The sequence below is a fragment of the Rhinolophus sinicus genome, linkage group LG05 (genome assembly GCF_036562045.2).
Source record: "Rhinolophus sinicus isolate RSC01 linkage group LG05, ASM3656204v1, whole genome shotgun sequence".
Lineage (NCBI taxonomy): Eukaryota > Metazoa > Chordata > Mammalia > Chiroptera > Rhinolophidae > Rhinolophus > Rhinolophus sinicus.
The window spans coordinates 77,674,802-77,699,731 of NC_133755.1; the positions used below are offsets into that span (position 1 = coordinate 77,674,802).

The window sequence follows — 24,930 nt, forward strand, 5'->3', positions numbered from 1 at the left end:
AATAAACCAACTTTCTTTTCACCTGTCCAGTCTCTCACATTTTGACTATTAGGATAAAATTAATAATAAAATGAGTACAGTCATGAGTGGTTATAATGATGGAGAAATATATGGTCATGCAGATATGAATCTTCAACAGCTGTCATTAAACACTTAGTCTCAAGATACAAGATTTATATTCTTCTCCTGACATATAAAGAAATCTTGGAATGTGGTGCTCCTGAGGCACAACCAAAGTCATTTAACTGGAATATAAGCAACATAATGGCAGAAACTTATTTTATTATTTTTAAAATTTAGTTTAATTTTGTATTCTATTCTATCCTATCCCATCATATTGTATCCTATCTCCTATTTTTACTGCCACAGCCCCAGGGCTGTATCCCTGGCACATGAACACACCTTAAATATTTACTGGATGAATGATATTAGAAATAACTTAAATGTTCCCACTGCCCCCTCCAAAAAAGTGGACAAATGAAGTAGGATATATCTATCCTGTGGAATGATTTGTGGTATTTCCTTTGCAAGGTTCTGGAAAGAACCTAAGATATATTAAGTGAAAATTTTGTCAGAGAATGGTTGTGTTGGTATGACCGCATTACTGTAAAAAACAAAATATTTCTGAATACATACATGCAAATGCAGACAGAACAGTAAGACACACAATAAAATATTGACGGCTACATTTGGAGGAGGAAGGTATAGCTTTCATATTTTGTAGTCAGTTTTGACTGAGGAGACAAAGCAATAATTATCAGATGCCACCCTGAGTGTGAATATGAATAATTTACAAAGGAAATGTTTGAGAACTAGTTTCATGATTTTTGAAAATACCGTGTTTCCCTGAAAATAAGACCTAGCCGGCCAGTCAGCTCTAATGCATCTTTTGGAGCAAAAATTAATATAAGACCTGGTATTATATATATTATATTATATTATATTATATTATATTATATTATATTATATTATATTATATTATATTATATTATATTATATTATATTATTATATTATATAATATACCTGGTCAGGTCTATAATATACCAAGTTGTGAATATAAAATACAATAGACCCAGCTGTGAATATAACATAACATAATATAATGTAACAAACATAATACAACACAATAGAATATAATACTGGGTCTTGTATTAATTTTTGCTCCAAAAGACGCATTAGAACTGATTGTCGAGCTAGGTCTTAGTTTCGGGGAAACACGGTAGAGAGGAGAGCAGTGGATCAGTGCAGGATATCTTTACAGAAAGGACTGGGATTCGCGAGTAAGCGCAACCGGAAATATTCAGGGGAGAGCCTGGGTCTGAAACAAACTGGGCGGGTCAGGTGGAGAGGCAGAGATAACATGAGACCATCACCCCCTTTCTCCTTCAGCATCACAAGGGGTATCCGGCTCTAATTCTCGCGGTTTCCAGGTTATCTCGCGATGCTTCAGTGAAGTCACCCTCTAGTAATTTGCTTATCAAGCGTCTTTGCTCCAAATCTCGCGGGTTCCAAGATGTCGCGATGCTTCCGCTTTTAATACTTAAGTAACAGTGAGAAGATTTTTAGTCAATTTTTAACTCTATGGGTCAGTAAGTTATAAATGCGTATTGCCCCGTTCAATATACGTATTTATTTTGAAAAATAAAGGGGGAAAATAGTGTGTCAGAAGTGGGATTCGAACCCACGCCTCCATTCGGAGACCAGAATCCCCAGCTGGGGAAGCAGAGCTTGAGTCTGGCGCCTTAGACCACTCGGCCATCCTGACACTCCGTCATGGCGTGCAGATTTTTCACCAAAATACATATCCACCGAGCAGTGCTTCTGTAAGGTATGTTAAGGTGTTGATGTCAGTGTTGTTAGGTAACAGACCTGAATGGAAAAAGGCCACCTGTAGGTTAAAAAGAAGACTGCAGGGAGTAGAAAAATGTTAATACATAAAACGACACAACTGTCTCGTGGGCCTTACAACTGTCATCCCTATCTCGAGAACGGAGTGCAAACACTTCCTGTGCCCAGACAGCCCTTATTTCGGGAAGGAAGGAAGAGCATCAATCTGTCTAGATCGTTTGGTCGGCTTTCCAGCCGCCAGTCCTCATTGAAACCTTGAGCGTTAGCCTCGCCCTACGGTTTCTTTGTATTGAAGGAAAAAAGAAAAAAATTAACAAAACGACCCTGATTCTGTGGCATGGCCCTCTTTTCTCTCCTCTATTTAGGTTCCCTTTGTCCCCAGAACTGCCTTACCACTATTTGAGAAGAGTTTGTTTTGGGCGTGGCAAGTGACATGGAGAAACAGCCTGGGAAAGGCGGCGTGGGACAAGACGTCTCCCGCAGGTGTAGGTGCGACGAGGCCAGTCTCTGCCCCAGGGGCTGACCTGTCCCCAGTCCAGAGAAACTTCCGAGGCGTTAGGCTCGCCCCCTGACCTCCCTGGTCACTCTGACATAGTCCAGATTTAAAGTTTTAATGGCATCCATTGCCAGGTCTGGGATAACAATGGCGGTGTTTAGGGGATATGGCGGGGCGAGAATAACGAGAACGTGCCATATCTCTTTACCCAGCCTTTCCAGCTGTCCTTCAGCTTTGCGCTAAGTAATCTGAGCGCTAGGTCTGGAAGGTGTGAGGTCACATATTTTAATGGAGTCTTGAAACTAAACAATCAGAAATGATTCCTCCAATACTGACAGCCCTTAGGGATCAGGTAAGCAGTGCTAAAATAAACTCTGTAGGCCCAACGCCCGCGCAGGACGGCGCCTGGCATACATGGTAGGGGCTCAATAAATATATTTGACTCACTTGCTTCAACTGCTGTATTTTGGACCCTGAAGTTCAGAGTAGAAACATATAGATTTGAGAATTTTAAGTAGGTTTTGTCCCGATGGATTAGTTTCTGTTGTTTATTAACACACAAAGGTTTTCCTTTCTTTTTTAGTAATGTAAAGGTTAGGTATCTTCTGCTTATCCAAGAAATAATTAATTTACTATGTTTTCTTTCATAAACTATAGTTCTACTGGAAGGAAGTTGTTCCATAAGTGATTCCCAACATGGCAATTGTAACCTCTTCAAATTGTATAATTTTTTTTTTTTCCCTAATAGCAAAGTATTGCACATAACCCAGATTGCAGTGGTATTGAACACTGGATTATTTCTAACTTTTCATTTTCATGAGCAATATTCTAAAGAACATCCTTGTTTAAATATTTTCAAATACCCATAGTTATTTAAATTTTCAGAAGTGGAATTGCTACATCAAAGTTTATCCAGTTTTAAAAGCTTTTCATACATAATGTCCAACTGCTTACCAAAAGAAATGAAGCAATTGAGATATTCCAAACCTGATCAATATAGAATACTATAATAAAGCAACAAAATGGGTGAAAAATGGTAAGGCATTGTTATATGACTTTATTAGTGAGGTTCACATTCATGTTAAAAGGATTTTTGTTTCTTCCGCCATAAATTACTTACCAAATGTTTACTGAGGTGTTCATCTTTCCTTATTGATTTGAAACTCATTATATGAAAGATAAACCTTGTGATAGTTTCTATTTACAAGAACCCAGGTAGAAATTCCTTTTACTAACAAAGATCCCATTAAGTCCCGTAATCATTTAGTCAATTTCCATGTCATAGAAACTATAAGCTATAAAATTAAAAAGGTTCCCATGTCAATCTTTAAAAACCAAAGTGTGGCACACACATTTAGTGTCCTGATAATATTATCACGCTATACATTTACTTATATTCCAGGTCATTTTTTGTTCCATCCTTATTCCTTTCTTCCTTTATGTATGTTAAATTCCTGCTACCTCGATTTAGCTTTATGTTTTAAATGCCTTGAAGTTCTTTCTGGAATAAGATGAGATACGAGGTGTGATCAAACAATACAGTGAATGTTTAAAAAAAAAACTTTTACTACAGTAAGACACATTGCCATTAATCCCCCTCAAAATACTCCCCCTTGCTTCAAACACACTTATCCCATCATTCTTGCCACTTTCTGAAGCAGTTCTGGAAGTCCTCTTTCGTGTCTTTAGCTGCGCTGTCATGGCTGCCTCAATGTCCTGAATCATTTTGACTTTGGGGAAGAGCCATAAGTTGCATGGTGCCAGATCCAGTGAATAAGGTGGTTGAGGACACACCGTAATGTTTCTATTTGATAGAAATTGCCACATACCAGAAGCAATGTGTGACATGGAGCATTGTCATGATGGAGGATGATTTACTGCACACTTTAAAACACACCTTCTCTCAACCATAGCTCACACCTGACTAACTGAACTGAACAAGTTGAAACTTATCACACAGTTACTGAGGTTCCACATGCCAATGTTAAGATCTCTGCCTTTCCATTGGATGGCACTCAGCAGCAGCATTCATCGTATTTTGTGATCACATGGAAAGTCTCTGTGTCACACATCACTTCTGGTATATGGCAATTTCTGTCAAATAAAAACATTACACTGTGTCCTCATCCACCTTATTCACCAGCTCTGGCACCATGAGGCTTCTGGCTCATCCCCAAAATTAAAATGACCATGAAAGGTAAATGTTTTGAATCAATTCAGGACATTAAGGCAGGCAGGACAGCACAACTAAAGACACACAAGAAAGAGGACTTCCAAACTGCTTCAAAAAGTAGCAAGAATGATGGGATAAGTTTGTTTGAAGCAAGGGGGAGTATTTTGAGGGGAATTAATGGCAATGTGTCTTTTACTGTAATAAATTTTTTAATTTAAACATTCACTATATTTTTTTCATCACACCTAATAAATATTTTTACATTTACTAACAATATTTATTGTGCCACAGGACTTACCAGAGGGCATCCTACATTTTTATGGAAATATCTTCCATAAGGGAATTATTTTTAAGTAATAGGGATGGGGGTGAAAATTGAGATGAGGCTATATTCAAATTGGTATTGACCATATATTGAAGTTGTTGAAGTTGGGAGATGGTATGGAGGATTCACTGTATATTTTCTCCATTTTTTGTGTTTGTTTAAAGGTTTTCATAGCAAAGAGTTCAATAAGGCGTGAGGGTGGGGGGAATCACCAAAAGCATGTTAATATTTTGATATATTTTAGTGCTGTTTTTTTATGTGTAGGTTGAAAAATATAAAATCTCTCTAAACTAAAAGAAGTTAATATCTTTTTTCTATTGCATTCTTCTGTGTATCACAAATCCCAGAATGGGTTTGGCAATTATATCCCATACTATTATCCAGATACATTCTGTATGTGCTGTGAATGAGGAATCTTAGAAATAGAGGAGTATACCTCAAAATGTTACCCTCAAATGCCCTGGTTACATTTCAAACTTCAAATGCAAAATTAAGCCAACAAACCAGATCTGAGAAATTTGTAACTAAGCTGAAAATAAAAGGCCTTTCAAAATGAGAGGCAACAAGCATCTTTGATATCAAAGAGAATAGCTACTCTGGAAGGACTGATTCAGTCAGAAACTCAAACAATGTTCCCATTAGGAGACAAAGGCAAAAGGTATTTAACAGAAAGGGAAGGGGAGTAATTACAATAGAAGAAAGGCATGTCCATCTTGCAGAAAAGCTTACATAGTGATGCGAATTCTAAACAATGTTCATTTTCAGTCCAGTAGTCGTAGCTGCTTTCTTTTTAGCTTTGCACAGTCATTTGGGCCTAAAGATTGCTTTAGGCCCAGAGCAAAGGTTATTTTGCTGTTTTAACATTTTGGAGGTTTTAGGCATAAGACATGCAAGGCAGTTCCTCTGGGATGGCAGCTCCAACTCCATTTATTATTTTCTAACACTCTCCAAAAAGAAAAGGGAAATATAACTGGGAATTACTGTCAAATTCAAGTACAGCGGATCCTCAAATAATGTCATTTCATTATGTTTATGAGATGCCATAGGGAACTTAACTCATTTATATCTTAAACCTATGGTTAAAACTGGCTTCATTATATGTCGTTTTTCTTACACTCAACCACATTAAGTGAGGATTTAGTGTATCATTTGCAGTTTGAAATCTAAGCTATTTCATTAACATCCTAGCAAAGCCAATGTCCCAATGACAATCTACACCGGTTTTGTTGGGTTTCTCATTGTTCTTCAGAGACTTCACATAGCAGGAATTTCTGGGTTAAAGGAGAGGCAGGGGATTTTAGTGATATAATACATAAACAAGTACATTTATTGCAGGACTGATACTGACCTCTCAGTCTCAAAAAAAAAGGGTACTGATGAAGAAATGTAGACGTAGGATTTCGGCTTCTTCTCAGACCCGTGGTCCATGTTGTCTCCAGCAGTACACAATGTTCCACTCAACTACAAACCATCTTTTGTTGCTCTCTCTAGTTTTCATGTTATTTTTTTTTCCTCTTAATTGACTTTAACTTTGCCATAAACAAGCCATGTTCTCTCTATTCTCGTCAAGTTCAGCTGGGGCATCAACATTGCTTAACTGTATATTTAGAGAGTCAAAGAACCATTCTTTCATTTGTGAAGAGGCAACCCACCTACCACTGATACACTAAGTACTTTATGAGTTTTGTTTTTTATTTTGCTGGGAGATCAGTGCTTTCCATTTCCTGATCTAAGAATCACTGTTATAGTATATCCCCATTCACACTGGAAGTAGCTTTGTTGGAAGTATTTGGGATCACAGATAACTGAAGGCATTAACAAATGGCTCTCATTTACCATGTAATAGCTATTTTGCTCTTCATTTCAGAATGCCTTTAAGTGGTAGGCAGTTATCACATGTATTGTCTCATCTTCTTAATTGCACAATATGGAGGGCCGGGGCCATGTTGTATTTCCTCTTACTCTCTGAACCTGTCCCTGCTAGGTCTCATCTACTCTTGGGGAAGATGCTCTTCTCTGCCTGCCGGGCCAGTATCAGAAGTTTAAAACAAGAGCAGCTGGAGACACAATATTCCTGGGGCAGCAAAATAACTATAGAGAGAGGAATTTTTGATGTCCTAATGCATAATTAAAAACTTCAGATGTTTTGAGGAAAGAACCCAAAGAGGAGCCTAAAGAATACTACTGGGACCCATGTCTGCCTTAAGGGCCCAAATCCTGATTTAATGAATTCAAATGTTGCTTACCTTTCTGCTAATGAGTAAATTTAGAATCATTTACAGGTTCATATAGATTCATCCAAAATGGCAGGGTTTTAAAATATTAAACATTTATATGCCTATGAATCCATCAAAAGAACCAAAAGATGACCAACACTGTAACCTGCCCTCCCTTTCTCCCCATCAGTAACCACAATCCTTCTGTCCATATAGAAAGGGTCTCGTAAGGTATGTAGTCTGAGACTTTTCACTATTTTTAGGAAGAATCACTGTTATAGTATAGCCCCATTCACACTGGAAGTCGCTTTGTTGACTCCAACAAGGTAGCATATCCCTGCCCCAGCTACTAATAAAAACGCAGGAAGACGCCGTTCCTGACGCACTGGGGACAAAGCACGTGATCCTCTAAGTTAGCCTCGGCAGCTCCATCACTCCCGCCACGGCCAAGTCCATCCAAAGGGCACCTTTTCTTGGACTGTTACAAGTAAGGTGCCCTCTTTGTGGGTCCTAATTCTTCCTCCCTGTCCCAATGGACTAAATTAAGTCAAAGTGCAATGCAATTTTGATTGGTACTCCACCCTATTTTCCAGTTGCAGACCCTTTAGAGTAGAGGGACTCACTGTTAAAGGCATGTATCCCATGTACCAGCACTCCAAGGTTCCCAGTCTCTGCTCTGCCTTCCATGCAGAGAAGCGTACCCATATATCATGTAGGAACCCAATCCTACCAAGACCCAGAAAACAATGTAAACAACATCCATGTTCACTTTATTTTCACCCAGAATAGAACTAAGAACCCGTGTGGGAGCTTGCTCTGTGATCTGCCTCAGCCTTCTGATGCCAGGATGCCTTGTGATACAATGCCACGGGGGTGGAATTGCCCTTTGATGGTACACATTAGAAAGATCACTCTCCAACCCCCTAAGAGGACGGAAGAGACAAGTCAATAGTCGTAACTGCTTTCTTTTTATCTTTGCACAGTCCTTTGGGCCTAAAGATTGCTTTAGGCCCAGTGCAAAGGTTATTTTGCTGTTTTAACATTTTGGAGGTTTTAGGCATAAGACATGCAAGGCAGTTCCTCTGGAATGGCAGCTCCAACTCCATTTATTATTTTCTAACACTCTCCAAAAAGAAAAGGGAAATATAACTGGGAATTACTGTCAAATTCAAGTACAGCGGATCCTCAAATAATGTCATTTCATTATGTTGAATCCCTAGAATACTGCCCCAAAATCCTTCCAGGGATGATATATGACTGACCATTAAAACACAAATGTGACTGGGAGGGGATCTAGGAACAATGGATGGTGTCAGGCAGAAAATTATCCTGGGTGATGTCCATCAGCACCAGGATACACTTTTCATTAGAATGAAGTGAACAGACAAAGCCCTCAGAAAAGATATGGGCAAAGAGAAAATTGATTAGAACATTTTATCATAACAGAGGTGGGGCCATTTCCCACCATTATTGTAAAATAATTGTTAATGAATCAAAACACACATAGGCCTCTTTCATGAAGACTGTGAATCAGGAATAGAGGAACCTCTCCCAGAAAGAAAAACTGAGATAAAGAGGGCCATGCTGACAGGGCTTTGTAGTTCCACTTTAGGTCCTTAGAAAGGAGCACCAGTCCAGAAATGATAGCAAATACTCACGATCGCTGGGGGACTGAATCAGAGGAAGCCAGGCTGAGCCAAGGGATTAAGTATCTGAATGGCCTTCCAAATCCAATTATCCGTATTTTTTATCCCGTCCAGTAATGTACAAAACTAAAAAATGTGATACACTCGAGATGGACACCTGGTTTTTATTTCTGAACAATCTTAATGCTTCTCATACATCTCATAATTTTCACAGGAAGGGAAAGGATGACAGAGAGAACATGGACGTCTCATCTCCCACTGCTGGGGCATGGAGAGTGGTAAGGATATCCAGCTATAATGGACAGGAAGTGGCAAGGCAACAAGATGCCTTATGCCTGGGTTAGGACTATGGCCGGCAGCCATTCTGGCCTGTGTTCACCTCAAGGGGAGGTCTCCATGGAATGACCATGATTCCCAACGTGGCCAGAAAACCCATCAATCCCACTCATGGGGCAGATGATGAGAGGAGCTGCGCTCTTCCCTCCCGAGTAACTCAGACTGAAGTAGGGCCGGACAGGCCCACAGAAGGTAGCATGAGAGAACGTGAAGGTGTGACACCTCTCTGTCACATTGTAGAAGGAGACCTCGCCAGCATCATAGTCCAAGAAAATTCCCACCCGCTGCAGAGGGGTCCGCAGGGGGAGGGCAGTCATTGGGGAGGTAAGAGCCCAGTATTCTTTCCCATACCACAAGGACACTGCCCAGAATCCATTCTGGGGGGCCGAGGTTACTCCTCCTTTTCTGCACACTGAGTCTTCACAGACACCTATGGTCCACTTGGCTTTGTCTCCCACCTCTACCTCCCAATAATGTCTCCCAGCGATGAAGCATGGAGAGCCCAAGACACAGGGAAACAGATTGAACCGCTCAGGGTTGTCGGGCAGGTCCTGCTGGAGGTAACTGTACCGCACTTGCCGCAGGTTATCGGAGAGGATCAGGCTGGGGTAGGCTGTGTCCGGGTCTAGAGTCACATCCACTGCAGAGACAGAGGGAACAGGAGGGTCAGTCAGCTGAGGGCAGGGAGCCCACTCCAGATCACTCAGCTTTTCTCCTACCTGCCTGAGAAGACGATAAAAGCTCCCCACTATAGGCTGCAATCATCTCATGAATATGTCCTGAATTTAACATTCAAAAGAATGACTATTTGGATTAGCTGGTGACCTTTTTAAACTAATATATATAAAAACACTGAGACTTTATCTCCATTCCCTTTCTTTCACATCTTATGCCACAACATCCATTATAAACTGAATTTCCCAAATTGTCTTGGAATTGTGGATAAGGGACTGGGAACCTGAAAAATGTGTCCACCTTTCAATTCACTTTTATAGCCTCCATTCCATGAGATCTTTATTGAGCACATCCAAACCCCATTCATCTTCTTCTAATATCCAATGCATGAACCACTTCTTCCTCAGAAAGTTGTTGTTCACCAGCCCATGCCATTTACACTTTCCCTTTCTTAAATCTAAAGCTGTATCACCCACGCCACATACTCTGGTATTTGATATTACAGCTTCTTGGAATCATATGGATCTTCCCTGCTTAAAAGTGTTCATAAACATTCTCTCGTTTGCTCTTCACATTTTGTTCAGGAGGAAGATTGCCAAACATATATCCCTCCAATCAAATGCTCAGGTGGGTTACATTCATCCCACAAAAAGTTCATGACAGGCAACTGGTAGAAGTGACCAAGAACCTCAGATGGTCAGCTCTTGGTTCAACAGTCACCCATTGCTTTCTCGTGTCATGGGTACACCTCACACCTCCAATCAGACACTCAACTCCAAAGGTTAGACAGTGTCTTGTGTTCTTTTGTTCCCTCTATAGTACCCTACACAGCGTTAGACAGTGTAGGACATAAACAAAGTATTCAATTAATATTTGTTGAAAAAAATTAAATATGGATCATCACCGGTGAGCACCAATAAAAGAAGATTTGCTGTGTGTAGAGTCCCTCCCTTCATGAAAAGGAGCCCACACCACAGAAGATGGCATGTGACTATGAAAAGGACATACCTCAGATGTGAGCACCTCTGGGAACACAGATTTGCCCAGTCTCTCTGAACCTTAGGTGAAGGTGATGGTCAAGGGGAGGGGGAGTTTCGACTCTTGCCCCAGGGCACAGAGATGGGATGACACAAGATTCCTAGTCTCTCACTAGCACCCAGAATGAGTGGAACTCAGTCCGTTGTTGCATGTTGCCCCGAGGCTGGGCAGGCTGGGCAGTGTAAGAGTGTACTAACAGTGCTCTGCTTATTGGGAAATTGCAGTTTCTGCTCTAGAACTCTTCACAGCACCTGAGCTTGACTTCTGATTTCAAAGGTCCATGGCTTCAGCTCTGAAGCATTTTAGGAGGCAGAAATATTGTAAACACACAGAAACAAGCAATGTTTTTTTTTTTTGTTTTTTTTTTAATGGTTATCACTTTTACACATGTAACCTAAAGGATCCAAAATTAGGCAATTTCTAAAATCATTCACAGTAGTAGTTAGGTTCATAAGGATTCTTACTTCCTTTCCTATATGGTTCTTTGCCTATCACCTACCTGAGTATAACTGAGCCTCTCTTAATTCTGAAACAACAAAAGAGAAAAGAAGTTACGAAAGTCATATAAGTATTTTCAGGAAATCCCGACTGAGGGAGCTTTGGTCAGAGTCATGGTAAAGCAGTGGTCTCCATCAGAAACCCCAGGACCCCTGCTGTCAGTCATGCACTGATGTCTTCATACAATACATGACTCCATTATCTAGCCAAGAGATTTAAGGGAAGAGGGACTGGGAACTTTGGGTAGAAGAATAACCACATGCCTGGCACTGGTAGCCTATTGGGTCAAACCGAGCCAAGATCAAGGATTCCACCCTCCAGTGTGCAAGCTGGCTCTGCAAGGGGAAACACGGTTCTAAGTCCACATCACACACAACTGTTGGCTTTCATAAGCCACCTCTGTTCTAGGGGCTGGGTGGCTTGAGTGACACCCACTACCACGCTGGAGCAAACAAGACCATTCACTTAAAAGGCACTTTAAAGATGACAAAGTATTTATGCATATATGTTCACAGTTAGCCTTTTAAATGGCAGGAGAAGAGTAGAAGTAAATGAGAGCCAAATCAAGGAAGGTCATGTCTGAACTAATGGCTTCTGGCATTATCCACTGTACTAAGTGGAATTTCTCCCTATTTGTTTTGCTTATGCACATGTGAGTGTCCCCTGAATCTATGTAGGTAGATACCCACAAAGTATGTATCTGGAAAGATACAATGCAAACAGGGATTCAGGATACAATAACATAGGAAATCATCAAAGATTATGGGGAATTGTAATTTGCAATAAATAAGGGATTACCTACATATAAAGATTTCAGATTCCACCAGACCGCCTAGGAATTTTAGCATTTAGTATGTAGCCAGTTCCTAACTGAATGTATGAGCAGAAAATTTTATATTTGTAGAAGTTTTCCTAAATACCTAGAATACTTTATTTAATAAACGTAAGTATAGGATTTATTATGAGTCAGGCTCTATTCTACAGGCTTTAGAAATTGAACGTAATTTAATGAAATCTTACAACCTTGTGAGGTAAGAACTATTATTTTCCTCATTTTACAGATGAAGAAATTACAGACATACCTCGTTTTATTGCGCTTCACAGATATTGTGGTTTTTTACAAATTGAAGCCAAGACCCTCCACCAGCAAAAAGATTACGACTCGCTGAAGGCTCAGATGATGGTTAGCACTTTTTAGCAAGCAAGTATTTTTAAATTAAGGTATGTACATTGTTTTCTTAGACATAATGCTATTGCATACTTAACAGACTACAATAGAGTGTAAACACAGCTTTTATACGACTGGGAAACTAAAACAATCATGTGACTTGCTTTATTGCAAAATTCACTTTACTGCGGTGGTCTGTACCCGAACCTGCAATAGTCCAAACTATGCCTGTAAGGTGCAGAATCCTTACTAAGGCAAAGCTGGGTCGGGACCCCAGCAGCCTCACTCCTGAATCCCACTCCCAACCACTTCCCTCAAGGCTCTGCCTCAGTCAGTGCTGCTCACATCCTCCTGCACTGGTTTGCACCTGTGCCCATGAGCAGGAGGAACTCGGCAGATTATAGCTACAAACACTGGCTCAAATGAAATACAACTAGGATAGTTTCTGTCTATTCTCTTTTCCAATTAAAAAATCAAAATCAAAACAATCACACTAATTCTGTATCAATTTTGGATTGCCTATTTTTATCCTCATCAATGTAGATTGAGAACTGAGTGCATTTGTTAGAAGACTTCAAAGTGAAACAAGAGGCTATTAACTGAAAAAAATTAACAAAGCAAAAAGGAAGGTGTCAAATACCAGTGAAGGCTGGCCTGAGCATATCCCCCTTTTTCCTTTCCCCACTTTGAATACAGATGTTAGTTTTCCCGAGAAACTTCAACATAAAAAGCCCATTAAGTAGATAAATTTACCTTGGATTTTCTCCATATCTGACTGCATTTTTTCTAAGGGGAGAAAAAAAGATATTCAGTTTGCATCCCACTATGTGGCTGGAAAACGTATCCTGTCTGGTAATACACAGATATTCACAGCATAAATCCATTTCACATCATAGATCCCTCTTCACATTACCTGTAAACTGCTTCAGACTCTCAGTCATGAACAGACATTTTTGGGCAAAAATATGTATTTTCTCTTGCAGATCTGGAGGTGTGATCCAAGGTTCAGGGATCCTAATTCTTTCAGCCCTAAGTTTAAAAGAGAAAAAGAGAGTGAGTCCCTCCCCCAACTTTATGAGCTTCCAGGGGCTAGGACAGGTCCTGAGCCAAACTGGCTACAGAGGTCAAGTCTTTAAAAGCAATAACTAGGCCTCTTCCACATGCTCCTCCTAGACTATGATCCTCTAGACCAGAGAAGGGGAGACGTCTTACTCATTTTTTTCATCCCCCAAAGCACATAGCTCATGGCTTTTCAAATGGCATGTCCTCAAAAAGGTTTACTGAATTAAATTGAATTTAAGGCCAGAAAGCACTAGATTCCATGACAAAGCCCTTGGTATTCATGGTGGGCAATGACCCAGAATCCTCAGGTTCCCGAATATGGCGAGAATGGTACCTTTAGACAGATGGGTACTGTCTGGACAACATCCAACTACCCACACCAGCAAGGAGTTTATGGCAAAGTCTGCTAGTTGCCTATCCACACTGTTCCTTCTCCCATCTTCCAAACTTTACTGAGTTCATGGTTGCCCAGTCTAGATGTGACCCTGGGACAACAGAGTTCTGGCCAATGAGAGGTAAGAAGTATCTTGAGGTAATTTAAGAAGTCTGCTTAAAAAGAAATGTGATGTGACGAACATTCTTCTTGAGGTTGGCATCCTAGCAACTATCGTGGACTCGAAGAATGAGGACTATACCTTGGGGATGGCAGAAGAGGGAATGGAAAGAAACCCAAGAGTCTGATGATCACTGGAGCCACCAGACCAGCCCCGGGCACCATTCTTATATGGTGACAAAACTTTTGTTTAAACCTTAAGCCAATGAAATTTTTGGTTTCCTGTCTCATATGGCCAAACCCAAACTTCAATGTCACAAAGTGCCGGGATCTAAGGGACCTATGTCCCTCCATTAGGTCAGAATTAGATTGGTATCAAAAAGTAATAAGGTAGTATTTTTGCTGGGGTCAACTGGCTGGGACAGTTACAAGTACCAACTCATCTCCATCCAAGTGGCCTTCAAGAAACTCAATTCTATCACCATGCCTCTATCCACATAGCCCTCCGAAGCAACCTACTGTATCCATGAGACCCTCCCCCATCTCCTTAGAGGCTCCCACATAATCAAGCTGCATTTCCTCTGGAGGGTTTTCACCATTGAGGATTTTCATCAGCTTCAAAGGTCAGCTCTCTCAGTCAGTTTCCACACCTGTAGGTACTCCACTAAACATTATGTCCCCAAGGCCTTTCTGACTTGTCGCCATCTGTCTGCCGACACAACTTCGCCAAGAATTGGGCTTCTTGCCCACTTTGAGCTCTCCCTGCTCAGTCATGTCCCAACCCTGGGAGTTCTTTCTTCCTCACTTCCCATCTGATGATACAGTAGAGAAATAAGGACAATAAGAGCCCAAATCCAGGTAGCTATCACTAATTATGTAACTAAGCTGGTCAAAGGCCATATTTTCCCCATTACAGGAAGTAGGCGGAGAAAACGAAAGAAAAAGGATTCTGAAATGCTTAGGAAGCAATAATCAACGGTACTTTGCCCAAGTACCTGTAAGTCCCCTCCCTCCTCATGGAAGTGTCCTCACAAACCACTAGCACCCTCCCAAGTGAGCCCCTACTCCACTCCCTCACCCCCACAATCTGTCAGTAATCGCTGAGTTTTAATGAGAAGATCTGTGGTCCATCTAATTTCTTTGCACACTAGTGACTCTTCAGGGACAGCAGGGTATGGTGTCCATTTGGCAAGCTGTCCATCTCAGGCTCTGGGCTCCTTTCAGGATTTGTAAATATGAGGGAGACAGTCTTGATTTAACCCTGGGGAGAGAGAAAACCGTACCTGCTCAATGTATCCCCAATGTCCTGTAAGAGAAAGGAAAAGGATAACCATGAGAAGTCGTTTATAACTTCAGTTTTCTTTCACAGAAGTTTGTTGAAAACCCAACTACAGGCTGGGGTCCTCCTCCTGCAACACTGGTCAAGGACCTCAAGACTCTAATTTACTAACTCAAGCATCCCACCCATGGACCACAGTTGTCCAACTTGCTTCTTTTGACTTCCTATTATGAAATAATTTCAAATACACAGAAAAGCTCCCAGTGTATTCTTTTTCCCAGATTTACCCAATTATTATAACCATATTTATTCTCAGGACCAATTGCGAGATCACTGTTTACATTATATCCCTTTGCTCCTTTATACTTCTTTATTTCCTAAGTATATTTTCTTATATAACTACAGTATAGTTATCAATGTTCAGGAAACTGAACATTTATACAATATGTTTATCTAATCCATAGTCCATATTCTAATTTAACCTACTGTTTTAATAATGTTCTTTACAGCTATTCCTCTTCCCACTCAATTAATACAGGATTGTTCATTGCCATTTAGTTATCATGACATGTGTCTTTCATCTGGAACAGTTCTTTAGGATGGATTTGTCTTCCATGACACTGGCACTGGTTTAATACAGGATAGTTAATTTATAGAATGTCCCTCCATTTGAGGGTTTCTCAGATACTCCCCTCATGACAAAATTCAGGTTGTTCCATTGTTGACTAGCATATGTTGTGTCCTTCTAAAAATTCACAATATTTGCTTGACCCTTATTGTGGCATTTTTGATCAGTGTATAGCTATTTTTCCTTTTGTAATTAACAAGTAACCTATAAGTGATACTTAAAAATTATGTTAATATTTCAAGTCTTAATAAACTTTCCCTCCTTAGATTTAGCACCCATCAATAATTATTGTCTGAATTATGATTGTTTCCAATTGGTTATTTGCTAGTTTCAAAATTCCTTCTATATTACTTAGTCGACATTCTACTGGAAAGAATTTTCCTTTCTTATTTATTAGTATGGACTCATAGATTCTTACATTATTCAATGGGTTATAATCCATCACTGTTTTTATTTTGGTGCTCAAATTATCTGTGACTTGGTTGGAGAGAGTTTATGTCACTCATTCTTCTATCCCCTCCCATTCCATTCTCCCCATCCTCATATTTTCTGGTGTATCCTTCTAGTGTTTCCTTTGCAAAAACAAGCCAGATACATGTATTTTCTAATTATTTCTTTCTTTCTTGCTCTATGTATTTCGCACTTTGATTTTTTTCATTTAAGACCATAACCTGGAAACCACTTTGTATCAGTTCATAGGTATCTTTCTTATTCTTTTTTAGTTGCATAGTATTTGTGTGTGTGTGTCTGTGTGTGTCTGCACAAATAACTGACTCAACCAATCTAGGTTTGAAAGTTTGGTTCTTTCCAATATTTTGTAATTGCAAACTATTTTATATTATAGTCTCCAAATAAGAGATTCTTTAATTTACAATTATATATTATAGCATCTCCTCTTTCCCAATTCTTGTACTTGTAATTGTTTTATCTAACTAAACTGGTTAAAACCTCCATTACCATATTAAACAGAGGTAGACAACACGTGGGTTCCTGGTCCTATTCCTGACCTCAGTGGGACTACCTCTAATATTTCCCCAGTAAGCAAGGTATAGCTTGCTTTTCCAGTGACTTACACCACAACCTTCTTTGGTAATCAAGACCCTCTTCCCCATGGAGTCCATGATTCCTCTTTTTTTCTCTACTTTCCTCATCATCTGTTTTGATATCATGGTTCATCTGTTCAAAAACATTCTCACAAATACCTTCTACCTTAAAAAAAATGTTTTAAGATCTCCAGGGCTCACTTTGGGAGTATATATTCTCAAATTGGAACTGTGCACAGAAGTTTAGCATCGTCCCTGCACAGAAATGATGCTGAAATTTGTGAAGCATTTCACGTTTTTCATGTTTCAGCAGCACTATTCACAATAGCTACATGGTGGTAACAAACCAAATGTCCATCAGCTCATGAATGCATAAGCAAAATTTGGTATGTGTCCATACATACAAAATTTGGTAGTAATCCAAATGGCTCACTCAGCCACAAAAAGATGAAGTACTTATGAGTGCTACAATATGGATGAACCTTGAAAAAAGTATGCCAACTGAAAGAGAACAGACACAAAAGGCCACAGATTTCAGGATCCCCTTACAGGCACATCCACAGACACACAGCAGGACTAGTGGTTGCCAGTGGGTAAAAATGGATCAGAGATAGGCACAGGTTTCCTTTTGTGGTGATAAAAAGTGCTCTGGAACTAAACAGTTGTGATGACTGTTGTTTAGTTTACTAAATGCTAGTGAGCTATACAATTTGAACTGGTTGAAGCAGTGGATTTATGTTAAGTACATTTTATCACAATAAAACAAACAAACAAACAAACACCCTCAAGTCCATCTTGTAAAGCCGGAATCCTGGGTCAGTCCAAATACCTGCCTCCCTGTGCCTGTATCGAGCAGTCATGGTCTAAGACGGCAAAGCAGACAACAGAGCAGACTGTTCCCAGTATAAACCAAAGTTCAACAACCAAGTACTATGTCTTACAAACCAACTGGCTTTCCTATGCTCTGAAACAATAATTTCAGAACTTTCCAACACTCTTCAAAGCCCTTATCTTCCCTAAGTCCTGCTTAGCAGATGATCTTGCTGTCCAACTTCAAAACTGAATAAAAGTCTCCAGGTTTTATACCACACTTTACAACCTGCCTGCATCTCTCTCCCACTTCCCCCTTTCTTCCCCTACAACAGAGGCTCTTCCAAAACAAACTCCCACACACACGCTCCAGTTCCCATTTCCCCTGCCTTCTCAGGAACCACACACTGGTGATTAGTCCATCAGTTTTACAGCTTCGATGATTTTCCCCCTTGTTCCTTACAACATAGGCTCTCCTCCCTGCATTCTTCCAAAACGTTCCACTAGCTTCTTTAAGCATCCCTTCCCATGAAGCCACACAATCCTATCTCATCTTCAAGTATTTTCTTACATCTCCTTCAGTCTTAACATCATCCCTCTTGCAGTCTCCATTCACCCTACCCAGTCACTGCAACTCTTCCTGACACGGTTCCTGCCCAACTTGCTCCATGGTGGTGGTTTTACATGAGGTCAGCAATGGCCGTGTTTCCAAAGCGAGTGTCTATCAGCACGCATATTATTTGACCTCAACTCTGTTGTCTATTCCCATCTTCCTGAAACATTCTTCCTTCCTGATTACTGTGCCTCTCTGGTCACTTGTTCCCTTTGCAAGCCCCTTCTTCTCCCATTGACAATGAAATGCTGGGGTTCATTAAGGCTCAAAGCTAGGCCCTCTCTTCTCACTATTCTAAAGGAGTTGGTGAACTCTTTTGAAGAGGCCAGACAGTAAACATTTTAGGCTTTGTGAGCCATACAGTCTCTGTCACAACTACTCAGCTCTGCTGTTGTAGTGGAAAAGTAACAACAGACACGACATAATGAATAAACATGGGTAGGTTCCAATAAAATGTGAGGATAATGAACTTTGAATGATTTCACATACATAAAATAACAGGCTTCTGATTTTTTCCAACCACTTAAACACGTAAAAACCCTACTTAGCTCACAGGACATACAAAAACAGGCGATGGGCCATAATTTTTAATGGCATTTATCAACACCTATGATACTTGCTTGTCCGCTTCTTTGTCTGATCTCAACATTAGAATATAAATCTCAGGAGAACTTGTTCACCACTTAACCCCAGTACCTAGAACAGTGCCTGATCCAGAGCAGACAATTCATATGCATTGAATGAACACATGACAGACAGGCATTAGCTCACTTCCTAGGATCTTGCTGGATTTCCTCAACTGCAGCTTTGTCACCTGCACTATAAAGGTTAAATCACAGGACTCCTCGGCCTGACCACTCCTGGTTAAGTGCTCGTCGTTTTGTGGTCGTGGTACTGCACCTGTGTATGCTAAAATTACAGGACATCGGAGAGTGGAGGGTCTTTAAATGGCACGTGGGCCAAACCCCTCATGATATAATGAGCAGATGAGGTCACTGAGGCTCAGGCTGGTCAAGAGCCTTGCCTATGATCAGACCACTTGTCAGTGCAAGGCAAGCCAGGGTTTTAATCTTCCTCCCCGCCCTTTCTGTGAGACAGTGTGACTGACTGGTCCATGTTGTCAACCAGAGCTTCTGTGATTGCACACGTTCTCCTTCCGACACGCCCAACAGAGAGACTGGTGTGAGCCCTTGCTGCTCCCACAGAATTGACAGGTGAGCAGGGGCCTGGATGCTGCCTAGAGAGGAGCTAGCATTTCGGCAGGGGCTCTATGCCTTCCCTACCTGCAGGAGCTCCCTTGTGGGCTGCTGCTGCTTCTCCTCCAGCTGCGCGATCAGGCTGCTGAGGTGCGAGATGTTGCACGAGAACTGGGTGATGGCACCATTGATGCTGTTGTAGATAGCCAAGTCTAGCTCCTCCAGGCGGGCAAGGAGGCGGTACTCATGCTCCTTCAAGGAGTGATACAACTGTTCAAACTCCCAGATGATCTTCTCCCTCTCCATCTGGGTAAGGCTCTGTGCAGGCACAGGGCAGGGCAGTGAAGAGAAGAAAAGTTAGCTTCCAGAGCCCTTCACATTTCTGCCCCCACTACCTACCCCAAGACCTCATCACTTCATCCAGTATATTAAAACAAGCATCTCGTTCACTCACTTGTTTTTTCCATTCTTTACTGACTGGTTGTATAATGGCCGAGGACTGAATTACCCCAGTGATAATCCAGACACAGTCCCTGCCCTCAAGGTACTGAGTCATGTGAGCTGGGTTCATGAGATATATGTAATCACGAATGGATAAGCCAGACAGGGTGACAGCCTATGGTGGGAGAAGTTGGTACAGTCTTCACACAGTCTTGTAGAATGAATGGAGTTCACCATGTGGTCAAAGACCAGGAGAGCTTTTCAGGCAGAAGAAACGACCCAGGCAAAGGAGTGGGGAGAGGAGGCATCGGTTCTGTCTGGCTGGAACAACTGAATGCTGATGGAAGAGGCCAGAAAGGGTAACAGACCAGAACATTCCTTGCCTGGCAGGCTACGGGGGCCAAGGACTTTACTGCAACTGGGAGCCATGAAAGACTGTCAGGGAAGTGACATGGTCAGATATGTGACCTGAGGAGGATGCTTTGGGACACTCAAACACAATTTGTACAACAAACCTTGTATAATAACCTTGATGGCTTCCTTAGGCCCTTCACATGTAATCTGTACCCTCCATCTGGCCTTCAAGGGTGTTCATTAGTGCAGATTTATTTGCCAAAGTTTCTCTGCCCTCCCATCTCTACCCCACCACCCACTGACAGGGCTCTATTAACACTTTGTTCTAAACAAAGGATTAGCAAACTCCCCTTGTTTACTCCCTTGCAGTGAAGTTTTATTGGAACACAGCGACACCTACCATTTACATACTGTCTTTAGCTGCTTTTGAGCTGCAACAGCAGAGTTGAATAGTTATAACAGAGATGACACGGCCCACAAAGCCAAAAAAATTTACTATCTGATGGTGCTTTACAGAAAGCTTGCTGACCTATCTAAACTCAACTCCTGAGAACCTTCCCTTGCTAACCAGCCCTCTAACAACCCTTCTTAAGCACTCACAACACCTTTGCTTACAGATCATTTTTATAGGCTCATACCTCTCCTTAGCTGGGGTAAGTCTTTCAAAGACATAAATGATACAATATCTTACAAACGGAAATCTTACGCTGGAAGAGACCTTGAAGATCAACTAATACAGTGCTTCTCCAAGGGCATGCTATTGGCCCCCAGGTGGGGGGACAATTCTGCTGGCATGGGATTGTTTCTTTTTTTTTTTTAATTGTGTAATATTGGGGAACAGTGTGGCTTTTTTTTGTAGAGGGTACAGCCCAGCTCCAAGTCAAGGCATTGTTTTCAATCTAGTTGTGAAGGGCGCAGCTCACTAGCCCATGTGGGACTCGAACTGGCGACCTTGGTGTTTTGAGCACCACGCCCCAACAGCTGCGCCAACCAGCCACCCACCTGCGGTTCAGCTCCAAGCCATTGTTTTCAATCTACTTGTGGAGGGTGCAGTTCACCCGCCCATATGGGAATTGAACCAGCAACCTTATTGTTAAGAGTTTGTGCTCTAACCAACTGAGCCATCTGGCTGCCAATGGGATTGTTTCTTGATTGCAGGACAAGTAACCTCCCTGCCCTACTCTCCCTAATCACTTGATTCTTCAAGTAACAACCAAAGAAACCCACACACCACTGAAGAGAGGGTAGTACTAGCCTTGCTGAAGAACAAGTCTAATCCAACCTATCCATTTCACAGATGAGGAAACTGAAGGCCTACAGAGGTTATATTCCTAAGTCCAGGTGCCCTGATGATCAGAGAAGGGCTATCTCCCCTCGTTGACAATCCTCCCACAGAGGAGAGGCCATGTGCATGATTTGACTCCACTCAAGCTCACTAGAAGATTCTCCATCCATCAGACCTACTTTCAAGCAAGGAAAGCTGAGGTCTCAGCTTGTGTGGGCAGAACAAGTGGTGGCATTTAAGGGCATCATGGGAATAAGTTCCCTGTCCACAAGTTCTCTGCTATACCCTGGCCAGGCTGACAAAATTTCTTACAAAATAGTGTTATATACTACTGGTCTAACAGTTTGCTTTTCACATGCAAATACTCCTAATGGGTAGAAATTTTTACTATTTTATTTATTGTTCAAAAAAATGCTTAAAAACCTAGATGGTGGATATGTAAGTGTTTACTATAAAAGTCTCTACTTTTTGTTTTGGTTTTCAAAACAAAATCCCCAAATATCCCTGTCATAAATTAGCAGATCAGCCATTCGCTAAGGCTTTAGGAGACTAAAAGAAGGAAACAAAGTGAAAAGCTCAGAATTGAAGTGTCGTCAAGAAAGGGAACACTCCAGGGGCTTATGCAAAGCCACTGTCAGCGTGTGTCTGCAGAAGGGTACCAAAGGAGGCTGGCTGTGCCCAAGAATTTCACCTATGTCAGCTCTGTCAAGGATCACCCGTGATCTAAACAAAGCTAGCAGTTTAAACTTTTGATAGGTCAGCTCTCCAGGATTCCCAACCTTAGCTCTTCCATCTTTTCCCCAAAAAATATGGGAATGCTCGGTTCTCCAGGTTAGTTCCCAACTGCCATATGGACTTCCCCACCTTCACCTAGAAGTCTGGAAGACTTGTCTGGACAACGTTAAGCCTTACAAAAGAAGGAGTAACCAGCAGAAGTGATATTATCTGTGAATCCCAAAGACGCTTACTCACCAAGAGCTCAGCTCGTGCCTGCTCCCCCTGTGCCCGACGCCTCTTCTTTAAGTCTTTCACTCTTTTTAGGTGGTCCAGCTGGTTCTGGATTTGCTCCTAAGAAAAGCAAAAACAGTTGGGAAGTTCAGGATTAGGCAAATCTTAGCATCAGCATGGCTCTTCTGCTATCACACATGCAACTCACATTCCTGAAGCCAAGTCGGGGATTAGAGCCTGTCCTTGGACAATGTTGCCATCATGAGGGCACAGGGGGTCGCCACACCTCTCCTTTGGCAGGTTGTGTGTAAATTAAACTGAGTCAACTACCTGCCCCTGGAAGGATACCTACTGCCTGGCCTAATGGAAAGGTGACAGGACTAGGAGGCTTGGAGTTAAATTGCAGCTCTTCCACAGTAGCACACTGAGGAAATGTCTTCCTTTCCATGTTACTGTTTAGCTGTGCTAGTCTGTTGGTTCAAGAGTTCACAAGGGGCTCCATCCACATTTTAACTTAATCTTCATAATAACTGTGTTACCTCCTATGAGTTTCAAAGTGGTTAAATAACTTAAGCAGTAAAGAGTTGTGTTCTTTTCCATGAGTTTCTGGAACAGAACGGAGCACAGGAAGTGCTGGGGAAATGCTTCTAGAGTAGGTGGTGGGCATCTACCTGCTAGGCGGGTATACAGCCAGTTAATGTGTCTGAGTCTGAGATCAACTAGAAGGCGACAGGAGTACGAGCGTCTCTGAGGCTTGCCGATGTGCACGTGGTTTTACACGCATCTTTTATACGGGGGTGGGGAGGGCTCCGTGGGCTGTCTTTATTTGCCCGTGAGCCGGTAAACAGAGGCAAATAAGGAAAGGAGAGTGGGGGCGGAGGGGGGGCTTCTGGCTTCCTCAATCTACAGGTTTTCCTCCCAAATCTGAATGCCGAGGCTCTGCAGCGGACAGAGAGGAAATGACGGCTGTGAACCACACAACCTGCTCAGCCATTTTCTAGGCGGAAAAAAGGAAGCGTCTTTGGATCTCTCCTCCCTTTGTCCGACACGCGCTCCCGCCCCTTCCCGCGGGGCGCGCCGGGCCCTCACCTTGAAGCCCTCCACCGCCTCCTCCAACGGCAGCACACTGTGGCCGCGGTGCTCACGGGAGCGATCGCACACCACGCAGATGGGCATCTGGTCCTCCTCGCAGTACAGCTTCAAGGGCTCGCGGTGTTTCTCGCACACACCCATCTCGCCTCCGGGCCCCGACGGCCGCTCGGTGCGCAACTGCTTCACCAGCTGGGTCACGTTGGCCAGGTGCCGGTTGGGCCGCATGTGCCGCTGCGGGAAGGTCTCCCGGCACTGCGGGCAGGACACGTTGATCTCCGCCGCGCCCCAGCAGCGGGTGAGGCACGCGCAACAGATGTTGTGGCCGCAGTCGAGCATCATGGGCTCGGCAAAGTACTGCAGGCACACGGGGCAGGTGGTCTCCTGCTGTAAGCACTCGGCCACGCTCGCGGAGGCCATAGCGCGGGCCCGCGGGGGCGCACGGGCATGGGCCCCAGAGCCCAGCTCTGCGCGGCGCCCAACTCTATAGCGCGCCCTCCGCTTCGCTGCCTCTGGGCGGCGTGGGGCAGAGAGCGTGGCGGGTGGAGGGCGGCGCCTCGCGGGCCCAGATCCCAGACGCGCCTGTGCACTGGCCCGCAGAGTGGTGGGGCGTCCCCCAGCGCCGCGGTGCCCGGCACGGGTAGCTCGCCAAGGCTGTGGCTCCGCTGAGCCCAGCCGCTAAGCGATCCGGGCGTCCCCGTGGGACTCGAGCGCCAGAGGCAGGACAACGTGGCCGCGTCGGAGCGGATCCCGGCGGCCGTGCAGACCCCACCCAGCAAGAGCGGAAGAGGCGGCCCCGAGGGCGGGGCTTGCCCGGGCCTCTCGCCACCGACGTGATTTCGTGGCCTCTGGGCCTGGACTCTTTCCTCCGGGAGAGGGCGGAGGAGGCCTGGCCGCCCGCCCTAGGGCGGAACGCGCAGGTGCACTAGCCTCGGTGACCCGTTAACAGGCATTCGGTGTCTGCGGGGCGCGGCGGTGACAGTAGCCCCTGTGTGCAAGCTCCGGGCCCACCGCCGAGTTTCCGCGGCCACGGGCCTGGACCCCTAGTCTTTGGCTAGATTTCCTCTCTGTGCTCAGGACTCAGCTCCGGCGAGAGCAAACTGGCTCTGCGTTGGTGTGGGAAGGACAGGCACCTGGCTTCCCCTGGAGGGACAGGGTTAGCCGACCGAGTCCCAGCCGGTTTGTGAGTCGCTTTATTAAACAACTCCATATACAGGCACTCGCTATTTTGTTTCAAAAAAGAAAGGCTTAATCAGACGGCAACATTCC

The 24,930-nt window shown here is 43.0% G+C and overlaps 2 protein-coding genes and 2 non-coding genes across 6 annotated transcripts in view; 1 reads left to right on the forward strand and 3 right to left on the reverse strand.

Annotated features, from left to right (window-relative positions):
* Positions 1–24,930, reverse strand: part of LOC109439184 (uncharacterized) — a 140,038-nt gene that overhangs the window by 18,571 nt on the left and 96,537 nt on the right. The gene's annotated exons all lie outside the window — the stretch shown is intronic.
* On the reverse strand, positions 1,662–1,766 carry TRNAL-CAA (transfer RNA leucine (anticodon CAA)). Its single transcript has 2 exons — positions 1,729–1,766; positions 1,662–1,707 (listed from the first exon to the last, which is right to left on the reverse strand). It is a non-coding gene; the product is annotated as a tRNA-Leu (tRNA).
* On the reverse strand, positions 8,850–24,465 carry TRIM27 (tripartite motif containing 27). 2 transcript variants are annotated; one of them, XM_019719147.2, is made up of 8 exons: positions 23,662–24,465; positions 22,597–22,692; positions 19,632–19,862; positions 15,259–15,281; positions 13,334–13,449; positions 13,174–13,206; positions 11,254–11,280; positions 8,850–9,681 (listed from the first exon to the last, which is right to left on the reverse strand). In XM_019719147.2, the coding sequence occupies exons 1-8, from the start codon at positions 24,079–24,081 to the stop codon at positions 9,086–9,088; spliced, it is 1,542 nt and encodes a 513-aa protein (XP_019574706.1). In that variant the 5' UTR covers positions 24,082–24,465; the 3' UTR covers positions 8,850–9,085. The 2 variants fall into 2 exon arrangements, with proteins under 2 accessions (XP_019574706.1, XP_019574707.1); XM_019719148.2 differs by lacking the exon at positions 11,254–11,280.
* LOC141571952 (U6 spliceosomal RNA) lies at positions 17,123–17,225 on the forward strand. The gene has a single exon (XR_012496989.1). It is a non-coding gene; the product is annotated as a U6 spliceosomal RNA (small nuclear RNA).